General features: G+C 42.6%; 2 protein-coding genes across 2 annotated transcripts; one reads left to right on the top strand and one right to left on the bottom strand.

The window, feature by feature from the left end:
• Positions 1-7,942: 7,942 nt before the first annotated feature.
• On the top strand, positions 7,943-10,892 carry LOC119336157. Its single transcript, XM_037608171.1, has 4 exons — positions 7,943-8,498; positions 9,281-9,712; positions 9,816-10,128; positions 10,304-10,892. The coding sequence occupies exons 1-4, from the start codon at positions 7,980-7,982 to the stop codon at positions 10,474-10,476; spliced, it is 1,437 nt and encodes a 478-aa protein (XP_037464068.1). The 5' UTR covers positions 7,943-7,979; the 3' UTR covers positions 10,477-10,892.
• Positions 10,893-11,151: 259 nt separating this feature from the next.
• LOC119336156 lies at positions 11,152-14,240 on the bottom strand. Its single transcript, XM_037608170.1, has 4 exons — positions 14,092-14,240; positions 12,503-13,705; positions 11,610-12,422; positions 11,152-11,453 (listed from the first exon to the last, which is right to left on the bottom strand). Exons 1-3 carry the CDS (start codon positions 14,165-14,167, stop codon positions 11,620-11,622), a joined length of 2,082 nt encoding a protein of 693 aa, XP_037464067.1. The 5' UTR covers positions 14,168-14,240; the 3' UTR covers positions 11,152-11,453; positions 11,610-11,619.
• Between the last annotated feature and the right edge of the window lie 6,662 nt (positions 14,241-20,902).

The raw sequence follows: 20,902 nt of genomic DNA, 5'->3' as shown, positions 1-20,902 counted from the left end.
AATCAGTAACATTAACAGCAATCATCGCTTTTATGACATGGTATAAAGTGTATCATTTTCGAGAATCTATCCACGACAACAAATATGTTATCCCTCCCCTTCTTTGTTTGAGGTAAACCTAAAACAAAGTCCATAGATATATCCTCCCAAGGAACACTAGGTACATGCAAAGGCATATATAAACCATGAGGATTGAGTCGTGACTTAGCTTTTTGACATGTAGTGCAGCGAGCAACAAAGCGCTCAACATTCCGTCTCATCTTTGGTCAAAAGAAATGTGTAGCAAGTACGTCCTCCGTCTTCTTCACGCCAAAGTGTCCCATTAATCCTCCTTCATGCGCCTCCAGCAAGAACAAAAGATGAACGGAGCTAGCTGGAATGCATAGCTTGTTAGCACGGAACACAAAGCCATCATTAACGACGAACTTGTTCCATGTTCTACCTTCGTTACAATTCTGCAATACATCTTTAAAATCAGCATCATGCACATATTGATCTTTGATGGTCTCCAAACCAATTATTTTGAAGTCAAGTTGTGAAAGCATAGTATAGCGACGAGACAATGCATCAGCAATAATATTTTCTTTACCCTTCTTGTGTTTAATGACATAAGGGAAAGTCTCAATGAATTCAACCCATTTATCATGTCTACAATTCAGTTTAGCTTGACTTTTAATATGTTTCAAAGATTCATGATCAGAGTGTATAACAAATTCTTTGGGCCATAAATAATGTTGCCATGTTTCTATAGTCCAAACAAGAACATATAATTCTTTATCATAAGTAGAATAATTCAGACTAGGCCCACTCAATTTTTCAGAAAAGTATGCAACAGGTTTGCCATCTTGTAATAACACACCTCCTAATCCAATTCCACTAGCATCACATTCAAGCTCAAAAGTCTTTTTAAAATCAGGAAGTTGGAGTAAAGGAGCATGTGTCAACTTATCTTTCAATACCGTGAAGGCTTCTTCCTGTGCGGTACCCCAAAGAAAAGGCACATCTTTCTTTGTAAGCTCATTGAGAGGTGCAGCAATGGTGCTGAAATCTCTCACAAAACGCCTATAGAATCCAGCAAGGCCAAGAAAACTCCTCACTTGTGTGACCGTTTTGGGCTGCGGCCAACTCTCAATAGCTTCAATCTTGGCTTTATCAACTTCAATTCCCTGTGGAGTAACAACATAGCCAAGAAAAGATACTCGGTCGGTGAAAAAGGTGCACTTCCCAAGGTTACCAAACAAACGTGCATCACGTAAAGCAATAAAAACAACACGTAAATGTTCCAAATGTTCCTCCAAAGATCTGCTATAAATCAGTATATCATCAAAATAGACTACCACAAATCATCCAATAAAAGCACGTAAAACTTCGTTCATTAATCTCATGAAAGTACTAGGTGCATTAGTTAACCCAAAAGGCATGACTAACCACTCATATAATCCAAACTTAGTTTTAAATGACGTTTTCCATTCATCTCCCAATTTCATACGAATTTGATGGTATTCACTACGCAAATCAACTTTGGAGAATATTGTAGAGCCACTCAATTCATCAAGCATATCATCTAGCCTAGGAATAGGATGACGATAACGAATAGTAATATTATTAATGCCTCTACAATAAACACACATACATGATGTACCATCCTTTTTCGGCACTAGAATAATAGGAACAGCACAAGGACTAAGGGACTCGCGTATATAACCTTTGTCGAGCAGCTCCTGTACTTGACGCATAATTTCCTTCGTCTCCTCTAGATTGGTACGGTATGGTGCACGGTTGGGTAATGATGCACTGGGAATTAAGTCAATCTCATGATCAATCCCTCGAATGGGAGGTAATCCCGGTGGCACATCTTGTGGAAAGACGTCAGCAAACTCCTGCAAAATGTTAGTGACAGCAGGAGGCAAAGAGGAAGGCACGTCCTCAAATGAAAATAATGCCTCTTTGCACACAAAAGCATAGTAAACATATTTGCTGAAATCTAGCTCATCAATATCAGATTTAGTGGCAAGTAAACATGCACTTTTCAATTTAATTTCAGAAGCAACACTAGATGGTTTACTATTAGGCTTTATTTGTTGCTCAAATTCTTTTGCCACAATCTGATTTTCACTCTTATTTTTCTCCTGTTTTGCTTTATTAGCTCTATTAATATCATCTTTCAAAATGGAATCAGGAGTCATAGGAAGCAAAGTAATATTTTTATCCTTATGAACCAAAGTATAATGATTGTTTCTACCATGGTGTACATAATTTTTATCAAATTGCCATGGTCGACCAAGTAATAAGGAACATGCTTGCATATGTACCACATCAGAATCAACATAATCAGCATATGTAGAGATACTAAAATGCACACGAACAGTACATGCTACCTTAACCTTGCCACTGTTGTTGAACCATTGGATGTAGTAAGGATGTGGATGTGGTCTTGTGGTGAGAGATAGCTTCTCCATCATCTCCATGCTAGCCAAGTTGTTGCAGCTTCCTCCGTCTATGATGACGCGCACAGAACATTCCTTCACAACTCCCTTTGTATGGAACAAATTGTGCCTCTAATTTTGCTCAGCTTGTGTGACCTGCACACTCAAAACACGTTGAGCAACTAAACATTCATACCTGTCAGCGTCTTTAGGAGCCATGTATTGCGTCTCATGATCAGAATCAGCTCCACCATGTTCTTCACTTGTAATAAGTGCCAAAGTCTCCTCATCATAGTCACTAGCGGACGCATACCCACCATCCTCAGTAGAAATCATCACACGCTGAGATTTGCATTCTCTCGCATAATGACCTCTTCCTTACAACGACGACAAATAATATCACTTGTGTGCCCTGTTGATGCCATGGAAGAAGAAGAGCTCTATGCAGGCCCGGCAGGTGCGCTCTTGGCAGATAGTGGTGGTTGTGCCTGCTTTCTTGTATCACGGCTATAGGTGGCACCTGATGGAGGTGCTGGTGCAGTGGAAGTAGAAGCTGCACGCAGTGTCCATGATGAAGGTCGACCTGCAGAAAAGTTAGTTCGCGCCAATGCCTGTCGATTCTGCACTTCACGTTCAGCTTTACAAGTAAGATGGAATAAACGAGTGATATTAGTATACTCCTTATACTCTAGAATGATCTGAATCTCTCTATTTAATCCACCCATAAAACGTGCAAGCATAGCTTCATTCTCCTCAACAATACCACATCTAATCATGCTAGTTTGTAATTCCTGATAATATTCTTCTACAGAATTTTTTCCTTAAACGCTGCAATTTTTGAATTAATTCACGTTGATAATATGGTGGAACCCAACGAGTACGCATAGCAGTTTTCAAAGCAGTCCAAGTAGCTGGAATATTATATAATCTACAATGTTCAAACCATCAAACACATGCAAAGCTAGTGAAAGCACAAACAGCAGCAGGAACACGTCTCTCCTCAGGATATTGTAAACATGTAAATCGTTGTTCAGTTTCTAACTCCCAAGTAAGATATATATCAGGAACATATCTACCCTCAAATGGTGGAATATTCAACTTCAGTTTAGGAAGATGGTCATGATCTCGTACCTGAGGGAGAGCCCTACCATTGTGATTATTTGCATGTGGACGACGTGGTGGTTGTGGTGCTGGTGGTTGCACGTAGTTCTGAATTTTGATCAACCTCATCCTCATAATCTCCCGCATAATCATCCTCCGCATCAGCAGGAGCCATAGAAGTATCAACAGCAGCACCAACAGTTTGGCCAGGCTGAAGAAGGACACGGCTCGCTCGGCGAAGGGCTGTTTCGCGACCTGGAGGTAGTAGTTGTTGTTATTGCAGAGGTGCGGCAGGTGCAGCCAGTGGTGGAAGACGTGCAAGCAGTTCATTAAATCTGTTATCGAGCTTTGTTTCGAACGTCTTCTCAAGGCCAGTGATCTTCTCAATGGCCTCTTCAAAATTGTTCAGCACATCTTGCACCTGTTCAGTCATCATTTGCTGAAACTTATCATGAAGCTCCTTGTTTATTAAGTTCTCCCAGTCAATCTCGTCGGCTTGTGATCCTGGCATGGTTAGCAGCAATAGAAACATACAAGAATATGATCCTACAGACTACTAACAAGTGGTGGTGGTGGGTGTCACAAATCCGTCAAGCAAAACTCAAATTCTTACTAGTTCTTACCCAGCAGCAGGCGGTGATCGGCAACCGTTGTAATCAAAACTCTCAAAGCTTGAATAGAGCGATTACCAGGGAGAGTCAAACGCACGACGTAGATGTATGTGGAGCTGGGAAGGCTTATAATATGGTAGTAAAAGGTTCAGCAATAATCAATTCAGATATGCAAAGTTGAATAAACGCTCAACGACGGTACTGTGTTGGTCCTAGGCTAGACCGTGTTAGAGACGCGAGCCGAGACGCGAGCTGAGAACACTAACAAAATCACGACGTTGCACGTAAATAAGGGAAAAGCACACTCTGGAAATTTTTCCCTCTGTTTTTTTTGCGCTCCTATTTTTTTGCGAAAAATCACTATAATGGCGAGTGTCTCAAAACTCTTCCCAGGTCAAACTAACAGGATAGGCATGCAATTTTTTTGACCAAATTTTTTTTTCGACTGCCCGGACCCAAAAACTGGAAACTGGTAAAAAAAAACTTTCTATAACGGCGACTGTCTCAATACGCTTGGAAGCACCTAAAAATAGGATAGCCAGAATTTTTTTGTCAAGTGCGTTTTTTGAAAATTTTGGGCCTAAACGGAGGGTGGTTTCCGGACTCTTTTTTTTGAAACCTACTCAGGCAAGGAAACACGAATCAGAAATTGGACGGATCTCGAAAACAAACCTAATATGAAAGTAACTCGGATTGATGGTGGATATATGGTGGTAGGATATGACAGCGGTGGTGGTATATGGTAGCGGTGGTGGTATATGGATACGGATCGGTGGTGGTATATGGATACGGATTGGTGGTGGTATATGGATATGGATTCAGAGCGGTGGCGGATCAGCGGTGGTGGTAGATGGCAGGAGTGATGACGATGGTGCGGCGGCGGCGTGACAACTTGTGAACAGAACTCGAAATTCTAAGGGAAACTAGACGCTAAGACCAGCAACTTGACACGACGATGCAACCGCAAATTCAACAAAGCAAATACAGAAGAGATTATGCAAAGGCCCAGATTGGTTCGGATAGGATGAACTAACCCTAATTTTTTTTGGCTTTTTCGTGGACTATAGGTATGAAGAAAAGACTCAATCTAAACTACGAAAAACTGTAAAATCTCACCGAGCAACCTGAAAATCTGATACCACTTGATAGAGGCAAAGGTGTCCCATCTTTCGATGAGATGGTGGCTATCATTTCGGAGGAAGTCGACTTTGACGATCCGACTACGAACATGCAAGGACGTCGCGCCTTAGCAATCGCTAAACCAACTCCGAAAGGTTATTGACCACGTCGGAGCACGATCAACCTGACCACGAAGGTCTGTTTCTTGCAGGCAAACGAAGAACAAGCAAGAAACTAAGATTGCAATCTGGATATTGCGAATATAAGAGGAAAGCTTTATTGATCAAGATGGGGTTCTGTGACGCCTTTGTCTGGTCGTTGAACACAAACAAAGTACGCGAAGTTGCAGCTATGGCGAACTTTAATCTAAACAAAACCCAAAGTCTAAACGGTGCCCTAAGGGCTGTATATATGGAGGAAGAGGGGGGGGATTTTGTGGCCCTTGGTAGAGGGGTCCGAAATCAACCCTATCTCTTGTTTCCCCACACATACGGACTCTAAAAATAGCTTATACTTATGTATTTCGAAATTACATGGGCCTGGCCCAATAATAAGGTGACGCAACACCTAGGATAGCCTCGGGACGAAATTTATGAAGTGGCATCTTGTATATTTCGTCCAAGGCTTCATGCACCCATTATGGTGGCTTCAAAGTCCTTAAATCATCACTTGTAACTCCATTCTTGTTCCCCTTGCGCATGCCATCATCTCCATGCTTGTTCTTGCTCCAATGTTCATCCTTCTCCAAGCTAGGCCCTTCATTTGTAAGCAAAACAAATGTATCCAATTTAGACAACATCATATTCTCATGAACATTAGAATCATTACCAAGAAACGAAAGTACCTGATAATTCAATTGGCGTGCGCGAGCTCTAATAACTGGTCCAGTATATGTAGCAGTAGGGGCTGTGGGTGTAACAATGGTATTGATGTCCTCATCAGCCGCCGCCGCTCTTCTTCGGTCGCTGCCGCCGCTACCCCCGTAGCCGCCGCAACCGCCCGTCCACCCCCTTCGTCTTCGTCCAGCACCAGCCCGTCGCCAGCGTCGTCGTCATCTACCCCGACCGCTTCATCTACTCCGACAAACGCGGGCGACATTGGCCCCACGCCGATTGGCGCCGCAACCGTCGTCGAGTCCTTCTCTGCTGGCCTCTCCGACTTCTTCGACATGGCGTACAGCTCGTGCAGGTCCCAGTCTACTCATGCCCGATGTTGGCAACACCGCCGCGTGCCTTCGTCCACGACGTGTCCCCGGGCCTGGCAAGCCTGGTGCGGTGCTTCGTCAACTTCGTCTTCGTCCGTCTACGCATGCCCGATGCTGGCAACACCGACGCGTGCCTTCGTCTATGATGTGTCCCCGGGGTTGGCAACCCGGCGCGACGCGTCGTCAACATCATCTACTAACTCGACGCCTCCTTGCGCCCGCGGTTCCACGGCGACTTACTCGACACCGGCCACCCCGACTCGACATCGACCAAGGCATTCTTCGCACAGCTACCTCGACCACGGCTACACCACCCACGCTCTCGGCTACATTGACAAATGGCGCAAAGGGATATCGCCTGGTTGAGCAACCTCGTCGGTTTTCACTCCAGCCACGACTTTCGCAATGCATCGACTGTTACGACTGTGGGAGGGTGTCCGTCGGCTTGCCTTCGGATTCTTCTCCAGTCTCACCGTCTGTCTCGCTACCGTTGTGACTGCGGGGAGATGTTGAGTATAAGGATTATTAAAAAGTATATGATAGACTAGGATTTGGTCCTGCCTTATCTTGTACTTCAAGTTGGCCTTTGTACTCCTACATATATGCCCACGAGGCTCAAGCAATATATCAACTATTTCACCAAAAATCTCTCTCCCTTCTAACAGTTTAGATCACGGACACTATGATCTAGATGATCTTTATGGAGGAAGTAGTTTTCATAGCATACTATAAATCATATGCTATTGTAGTTATATAAATAATTAAATTTGATCCAAATACGAAGGAGTCTAATAAACCCGGGCGGCGAAAGTATAATGTAAAAAAAGATGCGTATTCCTCTAAGTTTTTAGGGCTCCTTTGATTCAAAGGAATTCCGTGGGACTTTTGGAGGGTTGAAATCCTAAGGATTTTTTCCTACATTTGTCGTTTGATTCACAGGATTGAACCCTATAGAATTTTTTCCTATGGAATCAAGTGTACTACATTTCATTAAAAATCTAGTATCTACTCCAACCTCTTTTTTCAATTCCTTCGTTTTTCCTGTAGCATCAAACACTCTATGCTAATCTTATAGGATTCAAGTGGACATGCCACTCAAATCCTGTATTTCCTCTATTCTCATGTTTTGAAAATCCTGCAAATCAAAGAGGGCCTTAATCTGTAAAATAAAATTCGATTTGCCTCCCTGTCTGTGAGGCTACGAACCGTAGCCAGCCATGTGAACCTTTCTGGCATCCTTCACACGCAAATCGAAAGGGGCACTTTGCAAAGGCACCTAAACCTTCCTGGGATCCCGCCACGTGTCCCTGACCTTGCCGGCGTCGCACGCAACACCACAACACCGGAGATACCCAAAGCACAGATCTCTTCGCTCCCTCGCCACTCCAACTCTCTCCCCACCGACGTGGGCCCATCAACGGGGCCCACGTGCCCGCGAACAGAATAAAAGGGCCCACTTCCTCGTCCCCTCCCAACCGCCGGCATTTTACACCTGTGCAGCGTGCCCCTTCCCGCCTCATGGCCAACGGCGACCGCCTCGCCGGAGCACCGTCCCCGCCGCCCATGCCGCCGCCGCTGCCCCCTTCACTAAGCAGGCCGTCGAATCGGCCACCGTCGGAGAACCACCTGGCAATCTCCGTGCCGCTGCTCTCGCTCGCCGGCTCCGCCGCCGATGCAGACGCGCCGCTGGCGCGGTGGCTCCGGCGGCTCGAGGCGTTCCTCGCGGTGTCGGGCCTCTCTGCCTCGACCCCTCTCGGCGTGGCCTTCGCGGCGTCCGCGCTGGCGGTGGTGGGCGTAGCGCTGCCCGCGGTGGCCGTGAGCCTCTCCCCGTGCCGTAAGCACGAGCGGGTCTGCGACGACTTCGAGGTTGAGATGTTCGAGGTGTGCGTCATGATGTCGCAGGCGGCGGCGGCGGCCGTCGCCGTCGCCTGCGTGTCGAGGAAGATGGCCATGTACGGCCTCCGCAAGTTCCTCTTCGTTGACCCGGATCTTGGCATGCGGATCCGCTTCCAGAAGGAGTACGTCGTCAGGATCCAGGTGCTGTCTCGCAGAGCTCAATTTTGGCGTATTCTTCCATGACTTGCGGACGAGTGCCTAGTAACTTTTCCATATGGCCCGTTGATTGGGGGGATTTTTGTGTGAGCTTTGGTATATCCTGATTTAGCTGTGAAATGAGGCAAGGAACTTGTCTGGATTCATCTTCAAAGCAAGCAGCCGGATGAATTTCTTGTTATACTGACTAGTAGATGAACAAATGCAACCGTGCTCCGCGCCATTTTGTCGAAACATAGTGCAACTGAATGATTAATTAAGTGAAATCAGGGAGCATATGATTGCTTTGCGTTGTGCGTGGATTTAGGAGGAAACAATACATTGGAAGTCTTGAGACTGTGGATGTAAGATGGTTCTTAGATTCAGGAGGTTTCCTTGTTTCAGCCCATCTGAAAGACTGAAACCTCCTGTCTGGATACTTTTTTTAATATATATTTCTGCCGCCCTGGATTCATGGGCCTGTCCTTACTTGAGGGCGGGTCGAGGTGATCGATTCTCGGTTATATATGTTGTATATGCATGTCAGCATGTGCCTGCTTGTGTCCGCATGTGAGCGGGGCCATGGGTGTGTACTAGCAGGTTTGTGTTTGTGCCAAATGTTTGTTCGATTAGTCTCTACTAGTCATAGGTTTAGTTATTTCTATTGGAAATTTGAATTACGAAATTCCGTGACTAGGACTGGAAACATTATTCATTCATGACTCATAATGTGTATGAGTTTTGTCATTCGATTTTTGTGTTGACACGTGCTGCGACCCCAATGACAGGACTTCTTCCGAACACTTATGTGGTGGATATTGCCATGCCTTGCTGTGAAGGTCACCCGAGAGATGTTCCGCTTTTCCCACATGTTCCATCAGTCAATTTGGAGATCATGCATTGTGCTATTTGCTTCCATCATGTCATGGATGTATTTGACGACAATTGTGTTGTCTTCCTGCATGCTTTTCAACTTGGTTTGCAATCTACAAGTTATACACTTTGATGATTACGGCAAAGTTCTAGAGCAAGACGCGGATCCTCTAGTCTATCTGAAAGAGCACCTGCAACTCCGCCATAATCTCTCCAAAATCAGTCACAGGTTCCGCATGTTCCTTTTGCTGCTCTTCTTTTCTGTTACAGCAAGCCAGTTCGCCATTCTTTACAAGACAACAGCATACAACGGGCCAATCAATTTCACTAATGGTGGTGATATAGCTGTGAGTATCATGTGTTTGTTTATTCCAAAAACATCATAAACTTCGCCTTCTGCGTATGGCGTAAAAAATATCAGATCATAAACATATTTATTTTCTGCTGCAGGTATCTTCAGTTGTTCAAGTTGTAGGCCTTGTCCTTTGTTTACACGGAGCTGCTAAAATTTCTCACAGAGCTCAAAACATTGCCGCAATAGCTAGTCGATGGCATGCTTTAGCGACATGCTCTAGTGATTCTACATATGTAAGCACCCCGAATGATTCTGGGAACCTAGTGCCCTTTTCAGCACATATGTTTTTGAGAGATTGCTCGGAAAGTGACTTGGAGTCTATGGAAAGTGGCTCAATGCAAGGCAATTCTCATAACACAGCTCAACTGGCATCTTACATGTCTTCATACCACAAGAGAGAATCGCTTGGTTAGTAAGCTAATGCTTCGTTTAAATTTTGCATTGACAAACCTTACTTTAAAGCTTCCTGCAAGTTGTGTTGCTAAATCTTTATTATATTGTTTATGCTTGCAGTGCATGCACAATTATTTTGTTTTGTTTCCTACCGTGCTCATGCATTTTATTCTACTCTGGTGCACTGCAGTGCTCTATCTGCTAACCAACCCTGGGGGCATCACGCTATACGGTTGGATTGTCGACCGGACATTCCTCAACACGATCCTGATGCTCGAGCTAACCCTTGTGCTGTTCGTGCTCAGCAAGACCATTGTGATCCCAGCGAAAACGCTAGTCAACAGTTACATGAGTTTCCCGTGAATGGAGTTTGGCGCAAGCTTTAACATTCCGATTTTGGTTTGAAGAGCGTGACACCCAGACACGTAGTAGGGTTTGTACACCACATTGGCGAAGACTGGTGCCGACATCGGCAAAGTTGATCCTTGAAGACTAAAATGAACCCGGATCTGAGAAGCAAGGTTGGTGTTTCTTGATGTCCCTGTTTGGAGGTTGATCTTTGGGGGCAATGTCTCTTGAACGCAAGATTCTGGCTAACGCGAAGCATGCAATTGTTAGACATAGGTTCCCTTTGATCACTGGACTGTATGCAGGATGTTGGGCTCGGTTGTGTTGTGTACAGTTTTTGGACCAAAGCCAGCATCATATGGCTGTGCATATGTACATGTGCTCTTGTATTACCACTTGATATCTACGAGGATGAAGTTTTGTCAATGCTACTGGATTGTGTTGCTGCAGACTTTTCTTGGCGTAAAGTGGAAAACAATCGAACAAATAATCTACTCGTATATGTTATTGAAGCAAACTTTAGGGGCACCGGTCGCTCTGAAAGCACATGAATTCCCACGTTAGTGACAAGAAAAGGGGATTGATGAAACATTTATGCCTACAGATATACTTCTTCTTTTTTGGCATCATCGATCAGAGATTCCAAAGGCGCACAATGTTTCAGCAGAGCACGCAGAACGACAGGCATCATGGAAATTAAACAAGATAACCAGCGAACATTAGAACATTTCTCAAAAGGCACCACCTTACGTAGCATCTTACTACAGGCAGAATATCAGAGAGGTCATTAAAAATCACAAGTTGGCAGGCAGCATCGAGAGTTCGAAATCAGCAAGAGATCACGACCCTAAGATGTAGCTCCCCAGGTTTTGGATTTCAGGCTCTTGTGCTTCAGTACTGGCCATCCGTTCTACCCCAGCTCTTAGCTAATGTTGGATCCATCTGAATAGCCACCATTCACAACATCCAAAGGTTATCCAGGACAGATTAACCTAAAGAAGAAGTCAACAAAACTGTCTGTCATGTGTGTTAGGTTGGCACTTGATTTAGATAGATCATTTAATACTTGCTGAAGTAGAACAGAGAAATTGAATATTAACATCAGTAGCAACCCGCTTTGCTGGCAACTTCTAAACAGAATTTCTTACCAGCAAAAGGCTAGAGGCTGGAGAGATCCTTCGTTTTTTTCCTAGTAGACATTCTGTGCAACGAACCATTATTATCAGTAGCCATCTTCCCCCTTTTCCTCTTTTGCTTCCTGCTGGAGAGGGTGCAGTTCTTCTTCAATTCCAAAACCCCGATTGGCTTGTCAAGGACATCCTCACTTGATTTCCCTTTGCATATCATACCAATCACAGCCCTAGATGGTGTGGGGAGATCACATTCATCTTTTTCGTCCAGTGAAGTCAAGGATGCACTCCCGGGGTTTTTCAGCCAATCCATGATAGGGTTTTCTTTATCATATAGTGCAACATCCATCATCAATCTGCAAAGATCGAGCTCTTTTTTCCCCTTGCCATCCTTTTCTTCCTTATCTGTTTTAGATTGTTCGAACCGCAGGTTAAGATTGTATCGGACACAGACCAACTTGTGAAGCTTTTCAGAAGCAAGCTGATTTGTCGCTTGTGCATGCATCAATGCATATGTGCTCCAGTTTCGCTCACACCTGCTAGAGGACATACATCGGGATACAATTCGAGTCGCATAGCCCTGAAGGAGTTTTACTTCTCCTCCAAAATACGACCACCAAGAAGCTGGGTCCAATGTGCTAGCACAACGCCGAGCAATATCTTTGTCAAACCTCCCGCTAGAAGAACGGAAAGTTTCGAACTGGTCCAGTGCCGCCACTGCATTTGCAGGTGAGTCTGCAACCTTCTCAATTGCCATCGTGAATGCTTGCATGTAATCTGCATTGCTTGCAAGATCATGCTTGTAGTGGGCGTCAGGATCAAGCACACCAGCTGTAGAAGAAAGAGAGTTAGATAAATTCACAATGGATGAAAGCCATTAAAAATAAGACACACAGCAACTTAGTCCTTACCTGCAATCATAAGAGTGCCATCATATATATCTGCAACCCTCCTGTCAACCACATCCATGAAATCATTCAAATCTTCTGACCCCTCCTGGAAAAGAGATTGTAATTCATCCCTAGCAGCAATCATTCTAGGCATAAATCCAGAAATTGACCTAGTCTTAGGTGAATCTGCGTGCTGAAGTATGGCATAAAGTGGTCGGATTCTATCTAGTACCCATTTGACATCTTCCCACCAGGAGCAGCTTGTCAAGCAGTCATACGTGTAATCATAATCTGCCTCCCTACTCCAAGGGCCATCTTCCCACTCATTCGAGATCATCCACTGCCTGAGCTTGTCTTTATTATCCCAGTAACTTTGTAGGCACATAAAGTCAGTTCCGAACCTTGCGGCATTGGGTGGGATCAACTCTCCACCAATCTTGGTTTTCATTTGAGCGTGCAGAGGTTCAGAATAACTGTAGAAAAACCTACATATCTGCTTGGCACTGGAGAGCACCGCATCAACCTTGGGGATATTTCCAATTTCCATCAGCATGAGATTAACAGTATGAGCTGCACATGGCTGCCAAACAATGTGCGGATACTCCTTGATGAGTTGCCCGCACGCTTCCTTGAAGTTTGATTCATTCTGTGTCACAATTTGAACTACGAAGCCTTGCCCAATCTCCTCCACAACCACCTTCCTAATCAATTCATAGAGATATGGAATACTCTGCATGCTTCCGGTAGCATCAACAGACTTGTGAAAGTACATGCGCCTATTGCAGGAGATCATGAAGTTTACGATGGTTGTCCCAGTAGGTCCTATCCATGAGTCACACATCACAGTAACACCATACAGATCCCACCAACCTTTCCATTCGGCCACACGCTCCATCAATTCGTCATACTCGGACTGCAGGCATGGCCCATCAATTTCTGAACCTGTAGGAACGTGCTGAACCACCGGACCAAGTTGTTGCGTCAATCTCATGGCCTCTTGGAAATGCGGGCAGTCGGCTTTCTCCCCAGGAATCCCATTGGCATGGAAAAACTTGGCCCAAGCCTGCCCAAGCTCCTTAGCTGAATCCTTTTGGAGAACCCCCTGGAGCCGAGGTGGGGCGGGTGCCCTGCGGCAGGAAAGGTCTGAATATATGCTTAAATCAGTAGTCACTCTCTGTCTACGACTTGGTGCAGACTTGTTCTTTCCACCAGCAACAGTACGACCTGCAATCGGTGTAGGTAAAATTTTCTTAGACCGCCGTATTCCACCATAGCAACAATCTGTTAGGGGGAAGAGGGGTATATCCCATCATATGAACATCCTATCGGAGACAGGAGGCATGTTGCATCAAAGATAATGTTCTTGGAGAAACATTCCACATTCCACCACAGATCAGGAACCATACAAGTGGTACGTATCACAACCTAGTACATTTCGTAGACTGAACCAAACAATGCGGCGATCTACAAGTAGGAGTAGGGAGGAAAGCAAAAGGTGTTGGCACTGCCGCAACCCTAACGCCGTTTGAACCCCGACCCAACAACAGATGGATGAGCTCTACAGATCGTTCGGAGACGAGTTCGAGTAGAAGGCTGTTGATTATCAGTACCTGAGCGCAATGCCGCGATGCCGGGGGCGCAGCTGCTGCTGCTGCTGTTGCTCCCGTCATCAGAGCCCGACTCCATGCGGCGATTGGAGCTCTGGTCTGGTTTTGGGGAAGACGAAGAAGCCGCCGCCGGATTGTTGGGGGATGTTCTGTTTCTGAGGGTATTATTGGGCCGTTAGGGGATGTTGGGGGCAGGAGCAAGCAGCAATAATACGGCCCAAGTGAATCTCCAACCCCTTGTCTCCCGGATTTCCTATTTGACGCATTCTGCGTCGAATTGAGGCGAGCGACGCGAAGAGCTCTGTAGGCCGAGGCCCATTTAGCTGATAGCATAGCGCGGGCGGGAGGTTTTCTCCCGGTTTTGGGAACCTTCCAGAAGGTTCCCCGAACCGGTTTTTTTTCCTGTTGTTTTTCGAAACTAGTTTTCTTTTTGGTTTTTCCTTTATGTTTCTTTTTTATTTTCTTTTTTATCTTTTATCTTTCTGTCTTGTTTCTTCTTTTTTATTTCCTTTCCTTTTTCTGTTTCTTTTTCAAAAATTTGCAAATTTAAAAAAATTCGAAATTCAAATTTGTTCTTAAATTTTTTTTTGAACATCAGTACAGACACAAGCGCTCATATACACGCGCATACACTCACCCCTATGAACGCACACACGGACACCCTACCCCTATGAGCACCTTCGAAAAACTGAGCCGGCATATCATCTTGAAATTTACGAAGTCGCCGTAGGCACCTCGTCGTCGACGGGAACGTCTCCTCCCACTGAATGCGCATTGCCGGAAATCCTGAAATAAATCCAGAAATAATGCGAGCACCAGGATTTGAACCCTGGTGGGTTGGGGATACCACTGTCCACCTAACCATCTCAACCCTGGTGTTCTTAAATTTTAAAATATGTTTCGGTATTTAAAAAAATGTTCACAAATTTGAACAAAATATTCGTGTTGTCATAAATGTTCCCAATTTTTTTTGCGTTTTCAAAATGTTCGTAGAGTTGAAAATGTGCGTGTTTTCAAAAAATGTTTGTAAATTTCAGAAACAACTCACGTTTTTCAAGATAATGTTCACATTTGAAAAAAGGTTCGCCTTTATGAAAAATGTCCGCGCTTTCAAAACAATGTTCGCGCTTTCAAAACAATGTTCGTCTTTCTGAAAAATATTTGCACTTTCAAAATAGGTTCGTCTTTCCAAAAAATATTCGCACAATCAAAACCATGTTTGCAATTTTAAAAATGTTCACAAATTTGGACAAAGATGTTCACACAAACCAAAAAATGTCCAAATTTTTCAAAAAAGTCCGTTTCTTCAGAAAACCATTCATTTTTTGAAATGTTTCATTTTTTTCAAATGAAGATGGACCTGGACGGAGTGGCTAGCATCTCCCGTCCACCTCCATCTCGTGGTAAGTTGTAGGGGCGTCTCCTACTTGGCTATTCGAGTGTTTTTTTTTTCTTCTTCATTTTTTTTGGTTTTTTTTCAGAAGACCATTTTTTTAGGTTATTCCTTGCATTTTGTTTCTTTGTTTTTTTATTTTCATGTTTCTTTTGTTTATTTTACCTTTCCTTTAGTTTACTTTGTTATTTTGAATATTACTTTATATTTGTTCTACATGCTAACAACATTTTTCCAATACAAATTAAACATATTTTAATACATGATTAACATTTTTCTATAATATTATTAACATTTTTTAAATACAATATTAATATTTTTTAATACATGATCAACATTTTTTATATATTTTAAACATATTTTTAAATGCTTGATACAGTTTCAAATTAAAAGATTAACAGTTTTCTCAATAAATGTACGACATTTTTTCTTTATACGCACAACGTTTTTAACTACAGATGGGCCGGCCCATTTTAATTTGTCTGAAGGTTTCCGTCCGTCCGTATAGTAATAGGCCGGCCCATTTTCAGCGCTCATACGAACGCTGATTGTGTGTTCGCTGCGTTTTTTTTTCGTTCTCTTATTTTCTTCAGTTTCCTTCGTTTTCTCATCTAATTTATTCGTTTCTTTATTGATTTTAACTTGTTTTTTCTTATTTATTTTTTCTTTGTTTTTTATTTTAACTGGTATTTCTTCTCTTTCTTATTTTCTCTGTTTTTTTCTTGGTTTCGATTTTTCTTTGTTTCTTTCTCGGTTTATTATTTTCATTCTTTTGCACTGCTTTTCTTCAAGGTTTTTTATATCATTTTATTTGTTTCTTTTTCCATTTTATTATTTTGATTAATTTTTCTTCTTTTCTTTCTTTGATTACCTATTATCTTTTGTCCCTTTTTGTATAGAACATGAACATTTTTTATACACATTTAACAATTCTCCGTTGAACTTTTTTTAGTTACATAATTTATTAAATTTAAAGCATATACCTTTATATCAACTTTTTTTATATATTTACAGTGTTTACACATCAGGAGCATTTTTATGCATATCTTTAACATTTTTTAAATACATGATTAATATTTTCTAAACATATTGGTTTATGTACATTTTTTGCATACACATTGTATATTTTTTATACATACATTTAACATTTATAAAATACATGATTAGCAGTTTTAAGAATATATTTGTAGACTACTTTTTTGCTTAAACAATTGTACATTTTTACCATTTGGCATGAATGGTGAGCTATATCGGAAACAATGAACAATTTTTTTATTTCTTGTATACATCATTGGCATTTTTATAATGTTTAATATTTTTCCAATACGTGAGTAACATTTTTCATATATATGTTTTGATGTCTACTTTATTTCTACACACATTGTAAATATTTTATATACATTTGGAACATTTTTTATGCAAATTTAACTTTTTAAAATTCATGACTAACATTTTTTTCATATATATGTTGATGTCTACTTATTTTCATACGCACTGTACAATTTTCGTATAGATTAGAAACATTTTTCTCTATATGTTTACATCTTTTAATTGTGTGATTAACAATTTTCAATCTATGTGTTAAGTGATTTTTATAATTAATATATTTAGAATAAGAATAAGTTGGCTCCCCACAAGGATGTGAATGTGGATCATGTGCTCCTCAATTCACACTTGTACCAAGGAGTTTTCCGGTCATTTGTTGACATGGAGATCATTCCATTTCTAGTATTTAATCATCCAGAGCTTGTGTGTTGTGCTATGCCATCATTTGGTTTGGGCATGCCGATGCCAGAACTATGTATTGGATTCGCTTTTGGTCCCATCATTGGTTACAACTTACAACTTCTTCAGGCATCCTAATAAGGACCATGGTCGCGTTAGGGAGCGAGATTTCTCACAAACCAGGGACTTCCTTCACCGCAGGTTTGATATGTGAAACGTATCTATTTTTATGAACACTTTTGCTATGTTTCTATCCTTCAACTTGTATATTTTGATAAAAACTAACCGGGCCGACATTGTTTTCAAGAGTATATGCAATGATATGTTTGCCATGTAGGAAAAGTCCCCTAAGAAAAACCACATAGCCAATAGGGACAGGCAAGTGGGTGCCCACAGCCCCCACGCGGCATAAATCCTAGCTGTAGGAGGGGTACATGGGGCCCACATGCATCACATCATGTCCTTCCTTCGCTAATAAGGACCTCCTCACCCCGAAACATCCAGATGGGTTTTACCTGATTGTTCTGCAAGATGAAGCCACCGCCATCTCTTATCTTCTACTGGAGGGCTTTTTTAGAGACTAGTCTGGCCTTGGAAGAGGGGGATTCTTTGTCATCAACACCACCAACTCCTTTTCCATCATAATTCCATGATCTCTCCACTCATGTGTGGGTAATTTCTCTATAGTCTCATGAGGTGGATGATAATTTAATGAAATCACATGTGTTTGTGCGTGCTTTCATAGGGGTGAATATATGTGCGAATGTATGAGCGTCTATGTTGTACTATGTTAAAAAAAGTAACTAGCTACAAAGGTTGGTAATAAATGACATTTTTTTAGAGTACACCTAGGCGTACCATATTTTTATAGAAGGTGAAAATCTTGTACTGGGAACAAACTACGAACAATAAGTGTAGCAAGAACTCCACACCCCACCGCAACGCAAAAGGGCCTGTTCTAGACCAATCATCTAGCCCCATCACGCCGATCTCCTAGAAGCGCAACAACTCCAAACGGAATCTCCTTACCAACACACTACCCACCCTTGGATGCCTAAGAGGAGACAGTGAGTGGATAATAGGACTCAGCCGGTCCTCAAAAATCCATCGTCTTGGATTCGCCGGCGGTTGCGTACATAGCACCACGAAGATCAACCCGAACAACAACAAGCATCGGAGAACCACCAACAAAATGCAAGCCAAGTCTCAACCTGCGATGCTCTCAGCAGAGTAACGACGACAGCGCCGCCATAGCTGGTCCTGTAATGGACCAAGGCTTTCGCCTGGAGACCACAACACGATCAAGGAGGGGAGATGCTCATACACCTCGGTGACATCTCAAAGGAGGGAAACAACACCCACGGGGGTCATCAGCGCCAACTCCGACCGAAGACGAGCAGGATTTTTCATCTGAACCATCGCACACGTCCCACCTTGCTACTTGTAAACTGCGTTGGAATTTTCCCTGAAGAGGAGGGGTGAAGCAGTACAGTAGAGATAAGTATTTCCCTCAGTGAGAACCAAGGTTATTGAACCAATAGGAGAACCAAGCAAATTTCCGTCTTCAGTACCTACTCACACAAAAGCAAATACTTGCACCCAACACGGGCAAGAGGGTTGTCAATCCCTTTGAACTCGTTATTTGCAAGGATTAATACTGACAGTGATAGATAGATAAGAAGAAAAGTAAAATAAAAAGTATAAAATTACGACAATGTATTTTTGGTTTTAATAATATGATAAAAGTAGACCCGGGGGGCATAGTTTTCACTAGAGGCTTCCCTCTCGAACACGTAGCATACGATGGGTAAACAAATTACTATTGGGCAATTGATAGGAAAGCGCATAGTTATGACGTATTCATGGCAATGATCATGTATATAGGCATCACGTCCGTGACAAGTAGACCGGCTCCTGCCTACATCTACTACTATTACTCCACCAATCGACTGCTATCCAGCATGCATCTATGGTATTAAGTTCATGACAAACATAGTAACGCCCTAAGCAAAATGACATGATGCACACAAATTAAACTCAAGAAATAATTAAACCATGTCATTTTACCCTTAATGGCAACAATACTATATGTGCCTTGCTACCCCTTCTGTCACTGGATGAGAACATCGCAAGATTGAACCCATTACAAAGCACCTCTCCCGCTGAAGATAAATCAATCTAGTTGGCCAAACCAAATGGATAGGTCAGAGAGAAATACAAAGTTATAACAATCATGCATAAGAAAGTTTAGAAAAGACTCAATTACTCTCAATGAATAATCCGATCATCAACCCACAATTCATCGGATCCTAACAAACACACTGCAAAAGAAGATTACATCGGATAGAACTCCAAGAATATAGAGGAGAACATTGTATTGAAGATCAAAGAGAGAGAGAGGAGGCATCTAACTATTAGCCATGGACCCGTAGGTCTGTGGTGAACTACTCACGCATCATCGGAAGGCAACAAGGATGATGTAGAAGCCCTCCGTGATCGATCCCCAAATAGAGTTCCATAAAAGGCCTCCAGATGAGATCATGGAAGAACAGAAGCTTGCAGCACCGAAAAAATTGTTTCAGGTGGCTCTCTGTTGGTTTGGGAATATTTGGGAATTTATAAAGGTGGAATTAGGTCAAACGGAGTTGCGTGGGGCTCACGAGCTCAGGGGGCGCGTCCTGTGAGCTTGTGGCTCTCTCGTACTCTTCTGGCCTCCATCCAAACCTTCTAGGGTACCTTTTGGTCCAGAAAAAATCACCATAAAGTTTCATCGTGTTTGGACTTCGTTTGCTATTGATTTTCTGAAAAGCCAAAAACAAGCAAAAAATAGGAACTGGCACTGGGCAGTGGGTTAATAGGTTAGTCCCCAAAAATGATATGAAACAGCATAAAAATGCATATAAAGCATTCAAGATTGATAATATAATAGCATGAAACAATTAAAAATTATAGATGTGTTGGAGGCGTATCAGCATCCCCAAGCTTAATTCCTGCTCCTCCTCGAGTAGGTAAATGATAAAACAGATTTTTATGTGAAATGCTACCTAACATGTGCATCATGTAATCTCTTTAGGGTATAATTATTGAGAAACGATGACGTGACAATACCAACATAATAATATCCATGAATATAAGAAACATAATCATTAATTTTTCAAAACATACGATCCTTAACTAATGTTATCCCCACTCATTTTTACCATGTTAGCATGACATGACTCCGCGTCTCTGCCTTCACCGCATAAATATAAATCATGAGCACCCGGTGTAAAACCAGGCAATGGTATCGTACTTCTAATGCGCTTCAGCATTTTCAACCCCACACAATACACGAGCGTGAGCCATGGATATAACACTATAGGTGGAATAGAATGCGATGATAGAGGTTAATAAGGGAAGTCAAAAAAGGAAGAGGGGCTCACATCAACGTGGCTAATCAACGAGTTATGGAGATGCCCATCAATCAATGTCAATGCGAGGAGTAGGGATTGCCATGCAACAGATGCACTAAGAGCTATAAGTGTATGAAAGCTCGACGGAAACTAAGTGGGTGTGCATCCAACTCGCTTGCTCATGAAGACCTCGGGCATTTGAGGAAGCCCATCATCGGAATATACAAGCCAAGTTCTATAATGAAAAAACTAGTATATGAAAATGACAACTCGGGAGATTCTCCATATGAAGAACATGGTGCTA

This window comes from Triticum dicoccoides, chromosome 7B, assembly GCF_002162155.2.
Source record: "Triticum dicoccoides isolate Atlit2015 ecotype Zavitan chromosome 7B, WEW_v2.0, whole genome shotgun sequence".
Taxonomy (NCBI): Eukaryota; Viridiplantae; Streptophyta; class Magnoliopsida; order Poales; family Poaceae; genus Triticum; species Triticum dicoccoides.
Note: the sequence above shows the minus strand (reverse complement) of the source record. Positions and strands in the feature narration are given on the sequence as shown.